Raw genomic sequence first — 19,208 nt, 5'->3', positions numbered from 1 at the left:
TAAAACAGGGCTGCCGGTGACAGGATTCATGGCAAGGGCTGGGAGCACGTCAGAGCTCTGGCCATCCTGGCGTGAGAACAGTACCACATAGGCTGCAGCGGATGTTGCAGCATGTGCCAGGAGGAAGGATGCGGGCAGAGCTGCATTGCCCTGACTAGAATGGGGAGATGGCACGGCCAGTACGGTGCCACCAGCGAGAAGCAGCAGCCTGCACGTGCTCTGCCTGCAGCATGCCCACCACCAATACCAGCACCAGCACCGGGCTTGGCTCCTGTGGCTCTGTGCAAACAAACAGCCGAGCTGTGTGCAGTGCAAACACGGTGGCAGGCAACACAAACACCAGCCCGGTACGGGCAGGCTGTGCTGGAACCCACCGGCCCCAGGCAACGTTCAGGCCGGCACAGGGCCAGCGGCTACCACGGAGGAGTCACGTTTTGGTCCCTCGGTGCTGGTCCATGCCTCGGGGAGGACAGGCTGGGAGCTGAGGCTCAGGAGAGGATGGTGCTGGATCCAGTCCTGGGGAAAGTGGGGAGACACTTCTCTACATCAACCTCACTGTCCAGAGCTACAACCGACCTCCCCCCTCATCTTCTGTCCCATAGCTGACTCCTAGGGCCCCTTCCAGTCCCAGACACAACAGCTACTTCATCCTGCCCCCCTTTAGTGCAAGCAGAAGGGGTGAAGGCATCCAATGCATCCCACAGCTGTGCAGCAGTGGGTTTGGGTTAAGACATCCCTGGTTCACTGGAGACTCCCAGGCACAGAGAGGGGACAGGTCAGTGGCAGGGGGTGGGAGTGTTGGGGCTGAGGTGGTGACTGGGGTCTACATCTGAGTCCTGCTTTGCCATGTGCCACCCTTGCGGGGGACAGACACTACCCATGGGGCTGGAGCCTGGCACCCTCCTCTCCCTTAGCTTTCATTCCCCAGCTGCCTGCCCCATGCTGCTGGGCTGTTTGCTCTGAGGGCACTCAAACCTTCCCAGGGGTCCATCTGTCTCTCCCTGCCATGGGGCTGCCCCAGCAGAGGATGTGCATGGCTGGCAGCAGGGTGCAGTCAGAGGGATCAGGCAGCAGGATCCAGGCAGGAATGACAGCTGTCACCCCTTCCCTTGCCAGATGCCAGCCCTCTGTGCCAACATCCTCCCTGGTGCTGACGTGAGCTGGTGCCTCCCTTTTCCAAGGTGCCAGGTCAGGCACAAACGCTGCTGGTGCCACTGGCAGGGGGAAAAGCCCATCCTCATGTGGGGACCTTTCCAGGAGCCACAGCGTAGAGCTCCTCAGGGACACACCAGGCACACAGCCTCTCGCCCAGGCCACCCTGACCCCCCTTGCTCTGCTGCCAGTGTGTCGGGCTGCTGATGGCCGGAGGAGGCGGAAGGAAAAACATCCAGCAAACAATTGCAAAAGTCAAGTCTGAGCAAGAAAGAGGGTGTGAGCAGGGGGGGGGTGGCCAAATCCGGTGGTATTCCTTGGAGACGCCAACAACAATGGCAGCAATATGTAATCATGCCTTGCTGAGCCCGAGCAGGCAGTGGGGGACCTGGCTTTGAGGAGCCAGGCAAGGGGCTGCGGCTGACCTGATGTGAGCTGAGATCCTGTGCCCACCCAGGGCTGGAGTCAGTGTTCCCTGGCCTTTGCTGAGGATGAGCACAAGATGCTGTGGCCATAGGGGAAAAGGGGGCAGAGAAGCTCTGGCAGCCCCTAAACACCATGACCACAGGCTGGGATGAAGGAGACCAGGACAGTGGCTGACCAGGAGGGTTTTGTGAGAGGAAGCGGTGATGGAAGCAGTCAGACTCTCCATCAAGGAACAAAGGTGGCCTCATGGACTTAAAAAAGCACCTCTGCAACTGACACCCTCTCCATCATCACACAGGGTGGCACGTGGTTGGAGCCTGTCCCTTGTCGGGTATCACCCCACCACCAAGGTTTTAGCTCTGACCATTGGGCCCTGCCTGTCACCTGGTGCTCTTCTTGCGGGCTCGCTTAGCCTCCCCAGAGCCCTCCAGCCCACCTTGGGGTACACCAGGCAGCGGATGTCCAGTGCCCTCACTGTGAGCCCCCTTCTCCTACCCCTGCCTGAGACCAGGCAATGAAGTGCCCAGACCCCTTCCCCTGAGCCACCTCCTGCCCTGCACAACCCAGCACAGCCTCAAGGGGGTCAGCGGCTCCCCCGGGACCCCCACGCTACGGACGGAGGGGCTGATCCTGGTGCATTGGTGTGTAACACCTCCCCGCTCCCAGCCCCATCCCGGCAGCCGGGGAAGCCCTTCCAGGGGGTGGGACCATGGGAAGCCCCTCCCCTCCCCCGGTCCCCCCCCCCGCTCCCGCCCAGCCCTCTTGTACCCGCCGCGGGGCCGCGGTGCCTTAGAGCGGTTGTTGGTGCCGGCCGGAGCGGAGCTCAGGAGCAGAGCTGCGGCAGCGCCGGGACGGGAGTGCCCGCGGGCCATGGACGGGCGGGCAGTGCTGATCCACGCACTGCTGGCGGCAGGTACGGACACGAGCGGCGGGTCCCGGGCACGGGTTAAGGCGTCCCGGGCACGGGCAGTGTGGCTCTTGGTAAGGGGTCCCGGTGAGGGGCATGGGCAGCGCTGTCCCAGTACCGGACGTGCTGGGGAGCGTGGTCCTGTGAGACGAGGTCCCGGTGACGGATGAGCGGGTCCCGGGTACAGGCAGCGTGGCCCCAGCACCGGACACGTGTCGATGCGGAGTCCTGGGCTACGGTCTCCGGTCCCGGGTGGGAGCTCCGCGACCCGAGGAGCGCGGCCCTGGTCCCTGTGGTGGGTGGGGGGTCCCGGGCACAGCCATCCTGCCCAGACTGACCGCACTCCCTCCCGCAGTGTGCTCGGCGGCGGCGGGCGGGCTGAGCCGGGACGAGCTCCACAACGAAGTGCTGCACAAGGGCGGCGAAGTGTCCGTCCCGGCTACGGCTCCGCTGCTCGGGGGGAGCCCGGAGAAGGAGGGCGGCGGAGCGGCCTCGGGGGACGAGCTCAGCGAGCTGCCGAGAGGTACGGGTGGGAATGGGAGCGGGACGGGGGGTCCGGGGAGGGTCCGGAGGGGCGGGCGGGCTTTAGGATGGGTATCCAGGCTCCGGCAGCTCCTCGCTTTTCTCCGGGGCTGTGGGTGTCCCCGAGGTCCCCGGCACAGGGGTTCCGTGGGTTTCTGGTCCCGTAGCTCCGCGGCAGACGGAGGGCACGGCAGCCCTTGCGCAGCCCTGGGCCAGCTCCTGCCTCCCCGGTGGTGGCCGCGGTGGGGACCGCGGTGACTCACCCGCCGCCCACACCGGGCTGCTCCTCATACCGGGGCAGAGACTGAGCCGCTCTGTTCGGCCGCTCCTTTCTGCTCGCCGGGCACTCTCTTGGCTGCTCTGCCCCGGCTCGGACAGAGAGTGCCTCAGGCACTGTCAGGGGGGCTCGTGTGATTTGGGTGACCTGTACCTGAGCCTTGCACATGTGATATGGTGAGGCCGGTGACCTGGCAACAGGAGGAGCAGCCTCTGCCCCACATAGTTTGTTCTCCCTTTTTTCCTCCTTTTTTTCAACGTTTTTCTTTGCTTCCTGGTTATACTGTCAGACTGTGAGAAGCACCCCTGCAAAACCAAGCTTGCATCCAAGGGAATGCAGCCCCCTGAGAAAGGCTGTTACCCCTCATGCTGGGGAGAGGTGCTGCAGCCTGCTTCTCCGTGCATCCCCCAAGGAGGGGACCCTGTTCTAGAGCCAGGGGTCTGGGAGGGGTGGGCTGACACTGGTCTGTGGGACAGGCTGCAGGCATGGGGCATGTTTGGTTATGGAGGCTGCAGCCTCTCGGAGCACTTTCTTGAGCTGAGTTATAGTCAGAAAAATCTGTTTTCTTTTCTGTTGAAAGCACCTTCTCTTTGTGCCACAACCCCCAGGATGTTGAAGCAGGGGCAGAGCAGCAGCATCTCCCTGCCCCCCTGGGCTGCACCAGTTTTTCTACCAGCAAGATCCTCCACATCTTCTGTTTGTCCTAAGGGACAGGCCACGGGGTGGTGACAGTGGAGGTGGCTGGGGGGGGGGGGGGGAGGGGGGTCAGCAGCACTGTCCATTGAGATAACCCCCAGGCGAGGGGATGGGGCCTCACCCGAATCCGGAGGTTTCTCCGAGCTGCAGGATTTCCTGGAATATCAGTTTTCTCCAGGCATAATGTGGAGGATGTTGAAATTGAGAAATAACTTTGCTAGGTGTGCAGCCGTGTGCTCCAGCAGCTGGTTACGTCAGGAGGTGGCTGAGGAGGAACTGGGCAGGTTACAACTCGCTGGTTGGACTCAGCCACCCTCAGTTCGTGTTTCCCTGGGCTTACTAGAGTTAAGTGCTGTGATTCAGCAGGAGCCCAGAAGTCACTCCTGGAGCATGAGTGCTCTCTACCATCTTGGTATCCTGGGTGATCAAGCTGGGGACTGAATTTTTGGGCACATCCAAAGGACTGTTCCAGTAACATTGCTGGTTTTGGTCCATGTGCAGACAAGGAGCCTGTGATCCTTGTGTTGGTCCCAATCAGCCTAGCAGGGACCTGGCCTTGCACGAAAAGCAAGGTCCCTGTGCTGCAATTAAAACATACCTTTGTTATTCCTGGGAATGCTGCCCTTGTCATCTCTTTGGCTCTGCAAAGTCAAAACTTAAGCCATTTCTCTCTTAATCCTGCTCTGGGTGTGCAAGGCATCCTTCTACCCACAGGGAGGAGAGTCTATTAGAGCCATGAATAGGGTCTTATAAAAGACTGCACTCATCGGGGGAATAAAAGCCAGATAAAGAGGCAATTAGCAATTTTCTGTGTTCAGTGGAAACTGGTGCATATAATAGCAACATTTGAGATACATAAAGCTCTGTTTGCCCTCCCCTCCAGCCTGATTCCTTTCTTTCCTTGAGAATTGTCCTTATGAATGGGAAAGGCCATGATATTTGGAAAGAAAACCCTCTGCTCGGGGGCAGATCACTGCACAAAGGGCTGCCGAGCGCCAGGGCTCAGCTGGTTTGCTGCTCTGTCTTCCCTTTGGCTGACACACGGAGGTGATCTGACTGCTGCTTTCTCCTTCCCAAATTGTTTTCCAGTTGCTTTCCTGTCGAAGCCTGAAGGCCTGGTTACTCCCAAGAAAAAAGGGAACGGGAATAAAAGAAGAAAAGGCAAAGGCCAGGGGAAGAAGAGGGACCCGTGCCTGCGGAAATACAAGGATTTCTGTATTCACGGCGAATGCAAATACATCCGAGAGCTGGGAGCTCCCTCCTGCATGTGAGTTGCTGGCGTGTGCGTGTGCCGGGGGAGCCTTAGTCATGGTTCCTTCAATTCTCCAGGCCAGGCAGAGGAAGAGCAGAGGAGATATTTTTAGTGCATGCTCCGTGTCCATGCAGGGACGACTCTGACTTGGCCTCTTCCTTGTGTTTCGTGAGCAATATCCATCCCCCATCAAAATCCATCATGGATGTAGACTTGGTGTCCCCCAAGCCCTGCCTGAGCTGCTACAGTGGGGTCAGAGGATGGTGAGCAGGGGCTGGGGTCTTGTAGCCAAAGTCTTCTGCAGGTCTAGTTTGTGAGAACCCCTCCTGATTCTGTAACCCCATGTCCTTGCTGGTGCCAGCCCTGCCTGGGAGCTAATGAACCCCTGGGGCTGTCAGGATGTACTGCTGCAGGCAGGAGGAGCATCTCTGCCATGGCTCCAGCAAGGATTGGAGGTAGCACCTCTGGAGACAGTCTGCCAAAGCCATGCTCAAGCTGTCCCTTAGTCCTGATGGACAGAGCTGTGTATTCCCATCCCCTTTTGCCTCCTTGGGGTGCAGGTAGAGGGCAGGGACTAGACAAGGCAAGTGAAGTTGTTTGCCTGCTGCTGTGAGGGACCCAGCATTGCTGCTGTGGGAAATAGCCAGGGGTGCATGCTTGATCCCTGCTGATGTGGGCAGGAATTAAGCTGGCAGATACATAAGAGGCTTTGTTCTTTGCTATAAATCCTCTGAGCCACCCAGCCCTGCGCCTGGAGCTCAGGCAAGATAATAGCTCCCTGGCTTATGGTGCCCACAAGATGTGCCCAGCAATCCGCAGGGATCAGGCTCCACATAGCTCCTTGAACCGCTTAGTTTCTTTCTGTCTGAAAGCTGTCATGAAGTTGGGCCCTCGCACAGGGGGTTCGGGACTGCCAAAAAGAGGAGCTCTCTGCTGGCTCAGGTTGGGTTGGGGATCCAGAGCCAAGTGGGGTGCAGCACCCCCTGCCTGAGATGGTGTTCCTTCCCAGATCCTTGGGGCTGGAAGAGGACCTGGGAAAGCAGGGAGGCTCCAGGGGCCGGATGGGGCTTTCTAGCCTGGTTGGCCCATCCCTGGATGACCTCTTCCCAGAGCCACCAAGGGTTCTAAGGAACAAGAGACCAGTCCCCTTCTATAATGAGGCCTCATGTTGGCTGGTGTCACTTGGTTGTGGCAGCTCTTGGTTGCTGTCTGCCCATGCTACAGGGTCTTCTGGATCATTGCTTCCTTTGGCTGGTCCCTGGGCTGTGGTGTGGGTGAGGATGGTGCCAGGCTGGGTCCTGTACATCTGCCTTGTGCCCAGCCCCACTGCTGTGGCTGGGAGGTGACGTGGCATATGATGGTGTTGTGAGCCAGGAGGGTTGTGCTCAGACCCTGTCTTGGAGATAAGCTTGAGGGTCAGTGACAGCGGATATAGAGATATCTATATCTGGTCGCATCAGTGCACTTGGACTGCCAGGCAGGGTTGGCAGCCTCAGCTCTGCTAGGGACTGTTATTTCTGTTCTATGAGTAACCTCCTGAGTCTGCAGGGAGGTGGCACCTCTCTGGCTGGCAGGGTGTGCAGGGACATCCTGCTCCAAGGGAAGATTTGAGCTCTAGTTTGGCTGCCTCTCTGCTCCCTTGTATGGGACTTCCTGCTTCCAAAGGTAGCCTGTGCAGCCTGGCTCTGCCCTGGGATGACTGGGGGACCACGTATCCTGGTGGATTCTATTGTGGGGAGCTCAACCTTTCTAGGAGTCTTCATGTGATGCTTGGGGCAGGAGGAACGTTACCAGTACCAGGGAGGTGATGGTGACACCAGTTCAGGCCAGGGGAACCAGGGAGAATGGGTAGGGTGCTGGCTAGGGCTGTGCAAAGAGGTAGCTCATTTCCATAGGGATGTGAGGCACCCAATGACCTTCTGGTCTTGGTGATGACCAGCCTTTAATAGTGTTCTTCTCCCCCAGATGCCAGCCAGGATATCATGGAGAAAGATGCCATGGCCTCTCGCTGCCTGTGGAACACCCCCCCAGTGCATACGACCACACAACAGCACTGGCCGTTGTTGCTGTTGTCCTCTCTTCCCTGTGTCTTGTCATCATCGCAGCCCTGCTGATGCTCAGGTAAGTGGGATGTGGCTGAGCTGTTGGATCTGAATTCCTGGGAAGACCACGTGAAGGGGAGGGTGGCAGGGACATCTCCATGACCTGAATATCTTTGCTTGGCCTCACAGGTGTCACAAGAGGGGTGTCTACGATGTAGAGAGCGAAGAGAAAATCAAGCTGGGCATCACTGTGAATCACTGAGGATGCCGGGTGCTGGTGAGGTGAGCCCCTGACTGGGTATGGGGCAGTGGTGTGGCTGGGGGTCTGCTTGTCCATGCTGGCTAGGGCCACTGTCTGTATCCTGTGCCAGAGCCAGGCAAGAGTTGAAGGCAGTATGAACCTGGAGAAGCAGCTCACTGGATTTGGCCTGAGAGCCTGTGATGCCTCGTGGGGCTCTAGCCCTTCTTCCTCCCCTTCTGCTCAAGCCCTTTGTCCCCTGACAGCCCTCCCACCATCACCTCCTTTCAAACCTTAAGTCCCTGTTCTGCCCCGTCTGCATGCTTTAGGGACATTTGGCAGTGGGGAAGATGCTTCTGGGTTTTATTTTCCCACCCTGTTCTGCTCTCTCTCTGACCCTCTGAGTCACTTCCGCTCTTTAGATATTGCCTCTATTTTTACATGTAGAAAAAAACCCTTCCTTTTCACTCCTACTCGTACTCTGCTTATTACTTGCACCAATGCAATGCCTTGCAGCTGGGCATGGGGATCTTGCTGCCAGCCCCATGTGACATTGCTCTGCCTGGGTGGTGGCCCCATGGCCGGGTGCTGGACAGCTTACAGACTTCCTCTGCTCTGATCCAAGCCCTGACGTTAGATGTGCCCATACAGATCACAGCTACTTCTCTTTTCTTAAACAAAAAGGAAAAACTTTGTTCTTTGTAGGGATGAGGTAATGCCTTCAAAGAATTTCTGTAATGTTGGTAACAGTGCTGGGGGTAGGAATTTTGATCTGTTTATCAGAGCTATTTTGGGGAAGGGGATTCAGCACAAGGCTTCTCATGTGTCCCCTCTGCCCTGGGGATTATTGGGGTGGATGTGTCCAGGGGGCAAAGTGCTATGGTCTCTGGAAGGGCAGTGTGGTGAGATGCTTACCCACTGCTCCCCTGGCAGCCTGGCTCCCATCCTCCTCAAGGCAGCGAGTGACTGCTGCTGTGGTTGCTGTGGGTGCATGGGCTCCCCTGAAGTGGGATGAACATCTTCCCACCAAGCAGGAACTGCCCTGGGCTGTGTTGTGAGCTGCTCTGCTTTGTCTTGCAGGGATCAGCACTAATGCACTTCTACCTCCTGGAAGAGGCGAGAGCCATGGAGCCAGCGCTATCCCCGGGTGCTGGCTGGAGCAGTGGGGCAGCATCTGCTCTGAGGCTGCTCCAGCAGCAGTGTCACTGCCGGGAGCTTCGTGGCCACCCCCGGGATGGAGCTCGGAGAGGTGCTCGCTGGCTGCATGGAGCAGGAGGGACAGGCCGGTGGCAGCTCTCCATGTGCTGCAGTGCGCACCAAGAACAAGCTGTGAAAGGAGAGCGGGCTCGGGGCTGTGGCACAGGAGGGGTGGGAGGGTAACAGCTATTTAACAAGAGATTTTTCATTTTAAATTATATATTTATTTTAGATAAACTGTACATAGTATTTATATTTATTGTAGGTCTGGCCCCTGCATCTTTCATGTAGGTCAAGGTGACCGGGTCAGACCTCCCTTATTTTTTAAGTGCAATGTTAATATTCTAATAAATAACACTTTGTTACAAACACTTGTGTTGTTCATTTAACATTGGAGTTGGAAAGGAATTGAAACTCTGAAGACCAGTGGGGATCTGCAAACAGTGCAGATCCTGAGCGCATGGCAGGAGGTGCTGGGCTGGCTCTTGCTGGGGTGCTAAGGTGCTGGTGGCAGTGGCTGTCCTGCAGCCACACCATTCTCGTCTGTTTTCTTTTGCATCTTTGACAGCTGGTGCCCTGTGAGGGATGGGATTTCTTGATGTCTGCTCACCAGCAGGTGTAAGTGAAGCCCTTTTGGCCACCAGTTCATCCAAATAGGACTGATTCCTAGTTCTGAGCAGTTCCTGGGTGATTGCAGGCTCTGGGGCTGGGGTCTTTTGAGCAAGTATCATTTCAGGTGGTGGTTCAGAACTGACTCCTGACTTTGCAGTAAAAATAACCCCCAAACCATTTCTTTCATCTTCCCTCATCTTTCCCAGGGAACCTCAGATCAGGGTAAGATGCTGTCTCTTGCAGCACAGAGAGGACTTCCCCCTGCAGGAAACCTGCTTTCATCAGCCCCTTTCCCTTCAGCAGATGTCAAACTTTAGTTTTCAAAGGGAAGTGCTAAGCTCCTGCTTTCCATTCCTGCTCCTACACTAAAGCTGGGCAGGGAGTAGCCTTCAGAGCTTTTTGGCCTAACTTAGCCAAAATTCAGCTCTGGTAAAGCCTGAAATAAGCTTTATGCCCACTGGAGGAGGGGTTGCGTGGGAAGTGGGTGCGCAAGTTCATCCCTCTTGTGCAGTCGGTTTTGCAGCAGCAAAGTCCAGGGTGTGGGAATGCAGCAATACTTTGGTATTCCAGTGCTTCATGAGATAGAAGGGCTAAAGTACATGGCCTGGATAGGCTGGGAAGCAGGTGACTAACAGTGGGCACCCTTTTGCATTATCACCTAGAGAGTAAAAGCAGCTGCAGCAGACTGAGTCTTGGAGCCAGGGAATCAATTTATTGGCTCTGAACCTTCATGCTGTGGGAGGGCCAGTTTAATCAGACTCCAAACTTCGGCTTTTTTCAATGTCTACTAAGCAAATAATGCCACCAGCTGCTATGCAGGAGGCCATTCTGCTCCAGGGCATCTGGCTGTGTCCCTACCTTGCTGTGCTGCTGCTGCTTCCCTTCCTGGAGCCACTCCTGCTCTAGCCCTGCTGCCTTCCAGCCATTCATGGTGGGCAGCTCTGCATACCTGGGGCTCCACACCACCCCCGCAGGCAGGGGGGAGCTGTGCTCTCCCTGTTCTGCAGGCAGCTGCCCTTTAAGGGTGTGTTCTGGTCCACTTTGCTCCTCTATGGGCTTGGCTACCCACAGGTAATTTAACAGGCCGAGAGATGGGAAACGTGTTTTGGAGATACAGGCACTGGGGAACTGGCTGGATCCATGGGCTGGCTCCCTCTGCCCCACTGGACTGCGAAAGGTTGACAGTCCTATGGATGTCCTCTTCCTAGCTCAGACAGAGGTGAAGCCCATGGGGCAGCTCCCTGGAACGGCTGCATCTGTAGCCATGAACAGGAGGTGCCCAGCGCCTGGCTGGGGTGTGCAGAGCTCTGCCCTGCCCAGTGTGCTCATGCACCGCAGGGCAGACCAGGCTCGCTTCCCATGCGCGCAGGAACAGGGTGCCAGGAACGTGGCCTGCCCCACCCCGCTGTGTGCCCTGGGTAGGAGCGGCTGCCGCAGCTCCGGGCCAAGCTGAGAGCTGGAGGGGCTCCAGGCTAAGGCAGGGGTAGCCTCCAGCAGCCCCAGCCCAGCAGCTCGGTCCTTAACCCCTCCGGGCACGTCACCCGCTGCTGCATCCCCTCACTCCACGGTGCCGAGCCCCGCTGCTGCCCCGGACACCGGCCCCACGCTGTGACCTCCGGCCCTTCCCCTCCGCTCCCCTCCCTGCCGGTACCGGCCCCAGGGCAGCCCCGGAGCCCAGGCACGGTGCCCTGCGCTCCGCCCTGCGCATGCGCAGCAGGAGACGCTGCCGGCGCTCCCCCCCGCGCAGGCGCCGTGCGCAGACAAGATGGCAGCGCCCGTGGACCTGGAGCTGAAGAAGGTAGGGGTTTCACCGCGGTGGCCATGGCACCTCGCCGCGTTCCGTCTGGGCTCCTTCTCGCCTGCACACTCCCGTGCGTTCGGCACCCGCCGCCCGGCTTTATCTGTGCGGGGACAGTGGGCCGCGGTTGTGAGAGCTGCCCCTGATCGCCGCTGCTCTTTCCCCTTGGCCAGGCTTTCACGGAGCTGCAGGCGAAGGTGATAGACACGCAGCAGAAGGTGAAGCTGGCCGACATCCAGATCGAGCAGCTCACCAAGACGAAGAAGCACGCACACCTCACCGACACCGAGGTCATGATGCTGGTGGACGAGACTCGCATGTACGAGGGCGTGGGACGGATGTGAGTACCTGCGGCTGCGGCTCCCTCCTGTGCCAGGAACGGCTGCTCGGGCGGATCCTATTCTGCGGTGGAGCGGGGTGGTGGCTACAGCCCTGTGCACAGGGGCACCCCAGGCTCTGCGTGTAAGAGGCCCCTATGCTGCTGCTTGGGCAGCTTTTCCCTTTATGAAGAACACGCCAGGTTTTCCTCAGTGGGTTCATTTGTTTCATTTTTCTGTATCTTTCAATTGTAGCACTCTGCTTGGGAATGCAGTAAGACTTATTGGGGTTTAGCTCTTGGGGTTAGCTACTGACTGCCTTAAAGGAGGACTGTTATAAATGTTATTGGCTTTGTGTGGGTTTGCTTCTGGCCATGATGGTTTTGTCTGGCACCTCAGGCAAGTCTGTAACGTACACTAGCAGATCAGCATTCTAATGAAAGCCAGCATCAGTGAGAAGACTCTCAGAGATCTATCCAGCTTCAGTCATTTCCAATGTAGTCTACATGAGACTCCTTGCAAAAAGCTTGTGCACAGTTCATGTGCTCAGGACTTTGCTTGCATAAATGTTCTATGGAAATTTGCTGTGTGGTATCATGCAGAGAATGGATCTAATGTGTGTTGCCTGGGTTCTTTATGCTCTTGGAAGTGAGCATAAAACTCTTATGGGTAGTCCTCCTTAAAGATGTGCTTCCATGTGTTGGATGATTGTCAAGAGAAACACCTTTGACCAGAAGTAATGTGTTTTGGTCAGTTTCTACAATATACTTATGTTTGACAATGTCAGGCTCTGATAGAAGATCCTACAAAGTGGTTTCAAATCTGAAATATGGGCTTACTTGATAAATATCACACTGGATTTCTAATTGGACAGTAGTATGGTTATTTTCTTGAGTTTCTTGTGAGTTGGGTAACAGTGGTGACTGCTCAGCTCAGGATGTGGTTTTGCAAGACTAAATCTTCCCTGACTCCTGCCAGAAAGGGTGATGGTATCGACCTCTTCCCCACCCTCTGTTTACTCCACCTTCTTGTGTCAAAGCGGGTGATCACAGGACCGAGCAGTGAGCCAGGTCAGACCACAAGTGCCCTGATCCATCAGATCATGCAATCTTCAGATGGAGCTGTAGGGAGGTGGCAGGACTGGGCAGCCAAACTAGTCTGTAGCTTGTCCTTAGCTGCGAGTTGTCAGATGAGGTTGTCCCCAGGCTAATGGAGCTCCTTGGAGTGACAGGGCCCCCCTTCTAATTTTCCCATGCAGGTGAAATAAATGTGGGGTTTGTGTGGGGATGCTAGTGACTGGTACCTTAAAAGGAGATAGATTTTGGTCCCTTGAAAGAGGTGACTGATTTGACCCGGGCAGGCTGTAGGCGTAGGGAGCAGTCATGTTTGGAGTAGTCATAAGACAACTCATAAGGGTTTTTTTTCTGTTTGGTTTTGTCACAGAGCAGACAAAGAGCAGAAGATAATTATGGAGTCAATGATTTTTTTAAACCTGTTTTAAAATCCAAAAGTACGGAATATTTCTCCTGTATGGGGAATTCTCTCAAGATACCTTAAAAATGAGTGTGTTTTCATGAAGTGATCCTGTTTGTGAATCAGATACGAGTTGAAGATGCCATTTCAGTGCCTAAAATGCATTGTCCTGCTTCCTGCTTCTGCCTCACAATTAGGAGTAAGAGATGCTTACCTTCTTTGTGCCCTAACCAATTTACTTTCTCTGTGCCTTTTCCTTTGCTCACCTTTCCATGACTAGGCAGGTGGCTTGGGCAGCTCTTGCTCATCCGGGATGGAAGAGGCACCATCAGAAAAAATATTTGCTTTATGATAGTGTTCAAAAGCTTTTCATGGCCCTTGTTGTCCTAGTTGCTATGCAACTATAGAGAGCATTCTTCCTCAGAATGCTACTCATTGATATGGTATTTCTGTGAGCTCTGCCTGTTCTGTGCCATGGGGCTGAAGGCTGCCTTGCCAATTGGCAGCAATGCTCTGGTGTGATCCAAGTCACTCCCTAGTGTGGAGAACAGGCATCAGGAACATAAGGTTCTTCCTGGACTCCCCTCCAGCTATTAACAGAGGATTCATTACCGAAATCTGGGCTAGCAAAGCAGGCTAAAGTGGCTCTTGAGCAGGAGTTCAGATACCAGAATGCCCTTATTTTGTGTTCCACTGAAAACCAGAGAAGGTGGTCATGGTTCTTCTGGACATACAAGCCATGTTCTATAAAGTGGAATTGCAGTTTTTACTTTCCTGTCTTGATTGGCTTGCACAGATGTGGGGGTTCAGCCACCAAAACGATATTTATGACATCTCAGTTTCTTTTGCTTAGTGTAGCATGCAAAGGTTAGAGCTCTAGTGGGCTTCAGTTATCCAGAAAGGGTGGAGGTCTGCATCAGTGTTGATTTTGATTGTCAGTGCTCTTCTGACAGCTTGCTTGAATAGCTCCATTCTTTGAAATAAGTTTTGTGCTTCTGTTTCTGTGCTCAATATTTTTTTCCTTCTCTTTTTTTTTCATTTTTTTTATTCTTTAACCCATTTAACCTGCTACTTAGGCTCAGGCTTCTGATAGAGCCTCTCTGTTTCTTCTCCATTTTTGGTGGTTTGGGTTGTGTGCTGGTGCTAGTACGTACACTTCTGTAGGATGAGATACTCCAGGCCTTTGTGGAATTTGAAGGCTTGAGGAACTGTGGTGATGTGCATCCTGGGAGGAAGTCTGCCTAGTTCAGAACTTGCTTCTGCACTTCCTGGAAAGCAGTTGTGTGGTTTTTGTTCTTGGAACCCCTATCTTGAACCTCTTTCATTTCCCAGAGGCTTTCCAGGCACCACTGGTGAATGTGAAAGTCTACTTGTTGTTCCTCAACTTGGTGTCTCTTGGGTTTTCTTTTGGTCTTTTTTGTTAATATTGTAATGAGTGTAGTATTGTAGTGGGCATAACATGCAGAGGCCTTACTGGCTTCCACATTTGGGGCTCAGTTTACTTTTGCTATTTTTGGTTTGACATGAGAAATGTCAGTGCTACATAGTATGAGAAGATGAATTGCTGTGTACTGTACGTATCCATGAGGCTGGGATATCATCTGAGTGGTGGCATCCTGCCAAATACATTTCAATTCTGTTACTTCATACTCTTTTGAAAGGCCTGTTACGTAGCCTGAGACACTACCACTATGCTGGACTTCTGCTTAAGCTATTTGTGAACTGATATCATCATCTTGCTTTGAGAGCTATGCTGAAAGTTTAAGCTTCAGAATTCTGTCTGAATATTTCAGACCTTTCGCTTTACATTCTTTTAATCTGTAACCTGGACATGGTTCTTATTTACAGATGAAGAATGTCTGGCACTTGTGCTAGGCACAGTGGGGAGCACACTGCAGTTCAGATAGTCAGTTTTGGTTTGATATTGCTTCATCATCAGTTTACTTCTACAAATGGGAGAACACTTCCAAAAATAAAGTGTAAGAAAGCAAAAATTAAGCAAATACTGTAGCAGAACTTTATGTTCAAGGGCTTATGCAAGTATAGTATATTATTACAGCTATTACAGTCACTATAAAATGACTGTGCAAGTGTAGTATTCTTTGGGGACAGCTGCAGTAAGAAGATTTTGACTTTATTTCTTAATGGCAGTTCAGATTTTTGATGGCTGAACCATACCCAAGTGAAACCCAAGAGAGGATTAAACATTCTTGATTGTTCCTGGAATTAAAATGTGTTCCTGCTTTTACTGTACTTCTGGTTTTGTTTGAAAAGGAGCCACCATAAACCCTTGTAAGCTCTTTCCTGGACCCCTGAAGATAGCAGTCACTGCCTCAAGTTGCTTGGTGCAACCACGGTAGCTGCATTTTTACTGTGTGTGTGTGAGATGGGTAGTGTGCCCCAGTAGCACGGATCACTGAAGATAAGGTAGCTGTGCTATGGTTCCTGCTTGCATTTCAGAAACCTCCCAAAGAACTGAAGGACAGTTAAGACTTAATCTTTATGGATCAGTTACCAGCTGTAGGCTGCCCTGTGAAATCGGAGCAGTTTCTCTGTTGCCATCTCCTTGGGCAAGGCTCAAGCACTGAAGCCCAGCTGCTGAGCACTTAACAGGTGTTGAAGTACTTAAATGAATGCCAGGGACAAGCACGTTGCCATCGGCCTCTGCTCAATATGTAGTTTATAAACTTGAAGCTTCTCTGTAGCTGTTGGAAAAGGGAAGATTTTAGTTCCCGCAATACATATGGTGTATGTAGGAAGTACAATCAGGCACCCAACTGCAAAGGAAACACAATTTGTGTCCAGCTGCTTGACTGCTGCTTATGCTGTGTGTTGAACAAGGTCGGTATGTTCCTTTCTCTACACATTTAATAAGGGTAGTGGTTCCACCCAGGGAAGTGGTGGACTCCTCATGCTGGACACTTAAACTCAGCTCTCAGGGCATTGGGACATCTAGTCAAGTCATGCTTTGCTTAGAAAGGTTGGACCAGATGATTCTTGAGGTTTCTTCCAACCTGGGATTCTAGGATTCTATGAAGATAGGGGTGTTGGGATATGGTGATGAGGACTCAAAGGCTATGTGACATGACACATGTGCCATAAGCCATAAGGTTTTCCATCACCCAGGTTTTTATTTCAGGCTTTTCTTGATTTTTGAGCTGTTCTGTTTTGCTGCAGCCTGAACAGTGTTCTTCACAGCAGGCCTATACAAGTTTGCAAGATCTTCTTAGAGAAGATTTTTGCTTCTTAAAGCAACAGTCACAATCATGCACACAGGGGTAACACATACAGGTGCCTTTGACTCGAGCAGTGAAGTAAGGGGCAGCAGTCAGTTGTCATCTGGCTGATCAAGAGTGTGAGACAAGCACAGCTGGACAGAGGGATACATGGTTAACTGCTGACAGTAGTGGGATACTGGGATTCTGGACTTCTGGCATCTGTTCTGGATGAGAAAGGAGCTTGTTCTCTTAGACACAAGCTCCTTTTCCAACTTGACATCTTCTGATGTCTCAGACATGATCCTCTGCCCTTCCCCCACTTAGTTCTTGATCTTATTCCTGCTCACTTGCAATCTCCTGGTTATTTTGGTCCAGTTATATCTCTCCTGCCCTGATACTCTACATAATTTCTCTGCGCAGTACTGAAACTTCAGAGAAGAAAAGACTTCCATGGTTTGCATGCAAGATGTATATGTGCCCAGGTTTAGGAAACAAAATCAGCTTTATACAGAGAAATTATGTGGAGTAAATGCATCTGGTAAGTCAGCATTTGTCAAACGTAGAAGCAACAGAAAAAAGGGTCTTACAAAAGGAGTAATAGCTAATTTAAAGTGTTTTACAAATGCTAAAGTAGAACAGGAGGAAAGCAATCCTGTAGGATGAGAGTGCTGCTTTACATGAGTTTAATACAGGCACTCACGAACCAAAATGCTGAACTCGGGAATGCTACAACTGCTGTCTTGAGATTTTACTTTTGTTTTCTCCAGAACTATTTGCTGAATTAACAGAAAACTATTTCTGAATTAACAGAGTGTTTCAGCTGGTTTAGGAAAAAAAAGAATTAAAAAATAAAAATAAATCAGGCTTTCTGAGAAGAAACAATTTCCCAAAACAACATCAGCCTTTTCAGTCCACAAATGCTGATTCCAAAAAGTTTGTTCTTACTGATTAGGAAACAACAGTGTGATTATTTTAGTGCAGCTAATTTAACTCCAGCATCCAGAAATAACTTGGTATAGTGTTATGCTTGAATTCTTTTGACTTGGTTATCTTTACATCCACTTCTGTGGGGTTTGCTGTGTCCTTTTTGATGCCTTGCTGTAGCAGGATTTGGGATGCACAGAAGCCAAGGCTCTGCTATGTAACAATCACGAGCCAGTTACTGGGTCTTCCTCCTCACTTCGCATTTCATAGAATGGTTTACGTTGGAAGAGACCTTAAAGCTCATCCAGTTCCAGTCCCAGGCGTGGGTGGAGACACCTTCCACTGGAGCAGGATGCTCCAAGCCCCTGTGTCCAACCTGGCCTTGAGCACTGCCAGGTATGGGGCAGCCACAGCTTCTCTGGGCATCTTGTGCCAGTGCCTCAGCACCCTCTAGGGAAGAGCTCATCTCAGTCTCCCCTGTTCTGGCAGGTTAAAGCCATTCCCCTTGTCCTGTCCCTTCAGGCCCTTGTCCAAAGCCCCTCTCCAGGTTTCCTGCAGCCCCTTCAGGCACTTGAGCTGCTCTCAGGTCTCCCCTTCAGGAGCCTTCTCTTGTCCAGGCTGCCCCAGCCCAGCTCTCTCAGCCTGGCTCCAGAGCAGAGCTGCTCCAGCCCTCGCAGCATCTCCATGGCCTCCTCTGGACTCGCTCCAACAGCTCCACGTGCCTATGGTGCTGTTGCCCCACAGTTGGATCAGGACTGCAGGGGGAAGCATGGCAGAGGGGGAGAATTCCCTGCCTCAATCTGCTGCTCATGCTTTGGGGGTGCAGCCCAACACACAATTGCACTGTTTGCTGCATGGTTTGAACCTCCAGCATTCTTCATTCCTGTATGATAGAGTGGGGACATTTGCTTGCCTTTTCCTTTTTTGTGTGTGTGTTTTGTGTTGTGGTATTTTTTGTTTTTGTTCGATTGTTTGTTTTTAATTCCCATTGTATCATTTGAACCTTCCAAAAGAATTGGTGATGTTCTTTAAAAGCAGACCACAGTGCTAGTTTATTATTTTGGGTTGTGCTATATTTAATACACACTCAGAGGTATATTACTGCTTTCTTTTTTTTAAAGAACCAAGCATGAACAATGGTACAAATCTACCCTCTAGTTAAGTGTCTGGCAATGCAGAAACTGCTGTGTTACTATCTTGGCTTGAGGTAATGTAATATGCTGCAGCTATTGACAGATCAAAAAACCCAGTGAAAATTCAATGTAAACATGGCCTGAAGTGCAGAACAAACTCCTGCCCCTCAGCAGGCAGATGGATGTGCTGGGCTAGTCCCTGGAGAGGTTTGAGGAAGCAAACAGTGTGGCACTTCTTGTTCTCTTCCTTTAGCTCCTTAAAGTAAATAGGTTTATGGCTTACAAATGTTCGTCTGAGTAAAAGTTACCCTTATTGTGGCCTACATAAGACTTGGTTTGGCCTGCTTCCAGTGCCACTAATCCTGGTCTCTGTGTGCTCCAGTGTTGTCATTCTAAGTTTGCACAGGTTCTGCTGCCTACCAGAGATGCTGCCAGCATGCTTCCATCCGTGTCGTCTTCCCAAACAGCTCCAGGTGCATGACCACCTCTCTGAGTGCAGTAGTAAAATGACACATGAACTATAAACTGCTGCTCCTGGAATGTCTTCATATATAATCCTCCCGATATAAGCTGCAGGATTTGTTTTAGTTTAAGGTATGTGCCGCTTTGGCAGCGGGGTGAGGGGGAATAGTTAGGTTTAGCTATATTGAGAGTGACCCAATGAGATGACTGACCACTAAAATAAAAGCAAACATAGGCAAAGCTTCAACTCATCTGTTCCAACTCTATCTGTTTCTGAGCAAGCTCTAGTTAAGGCATATGATCTGTTGAATGGGAAATTCAAAATCAGACTGAAAAATGTGAAACCCTTAGACATGAAGGGTGGCAGCACAAACTATAATTAGTAATGATTTTCTTATTTTCTTGTTTTAACATTGCTTCCTTGTCTTGTTTGGAACTGGGTAGTTAATTTAGGATGACTAAAACTGGAATGTGCTGGTGTATGAGCAGTGCCTGTTCTGAACTGCATAGGGAATCATTTACAGAAGCATAACCAGACCCTAGGAGAGTGGAAGGGGACTGT

The 19,208-nt window shown here is 52.3% G+C and overlaps 2 protein-coding genes across 2 annotated transcripts in view; both read left to right on the top strand.

Moving 5' to 3' along the window:
• Positions 1-2,362: 2,362 nt before the first annotated feature.
• On the top strand, positions 2,363-9,078 carry HBEGF (heparin binding EGF like growth factor). The gene is made up of 6 exons (XM_034066636.1): positions 2,363-2,491; positions 2,841-3,008; positions 5,070-5,247; positions 7,198-7,353; positions 7,464-7,556; positions 8,593-9,078. Exons 1-5 carry the CDS (start codon positions 2,449-2,451, stop codon positions 7,534-7,536), a joined length of 618 nt encoding a protein of 205 aa, XP_033922527.1. The 5' UTR covers positions 2,363-2,448; the 3' UTR covers positions 7,537-7,556; positions 8,593-9,078.
• A 1,947-nt stretch (positions 9,079-11,025) lies between these two features.
• The window catches only part of PFDN1 (prefoldin subunit 1), a 31,039-nt gene continuing 22,856 nt past the window's right edge, over positions 11,026-19,208 (top strand). Inside the window, exons 1-2 of the mRNA XM_034067219.1 lie at positions 11,026-11,119; positions 11,293-11,459. Of these exons, the coding sequence (XP_033923110.1) occupies positions 11,087-11,119; positions 11,293-11,459 (200 nt within the window). The 5' untranslated portion in view covers positions 11,026-11,086. The remainder of the gene's footprint in view (positions 11,120-11,292; positions 11,460-19,208) is intronic.

The sequence above is a fragment of the Melopsittacus undulatus genome, chromosome 10, assembly GCF_012275295.1.
Source record: "Melopsittacus undulatus isolate bMelUnd1 chromosome 10, bMelUnd1.mat.Z, whole genome shotgun sequence".
In the NCBI taxonomy this organism is placed as follows: Eukaryota; Metazoa; Chordata; class Aves; order Psittaciformes; family Psittaculidae; genus Melopsittacus; species Melopsittacus undulatus.
This window is presented reverse-complemented; position numbering and strand designations above follow the sequence as displayed.

Coding starts and splice junctions, on each gene's coding strand:
- HBEGF (XM_034066636.1), top strand. CDS start 2,449: ATGGACGGGCGGGCAGTGCTGATCCACGCACTGCTGGCGGCAG. Junction 5,248..7,197: donor CTGGGAGCTCCCTCCTGCAT/GTGAGTTGCTGG, acceptor CTTCTCCCCCAG/ATGCCAGCCAGGATATCATG. Junction 7,354..7,463: donor GCAGCCCTGCTGATGCTCAG/GTAAGTGGGATG, acceptor TTGGCCTCACAG/GTGTCACAAGAGGGGTGTCT.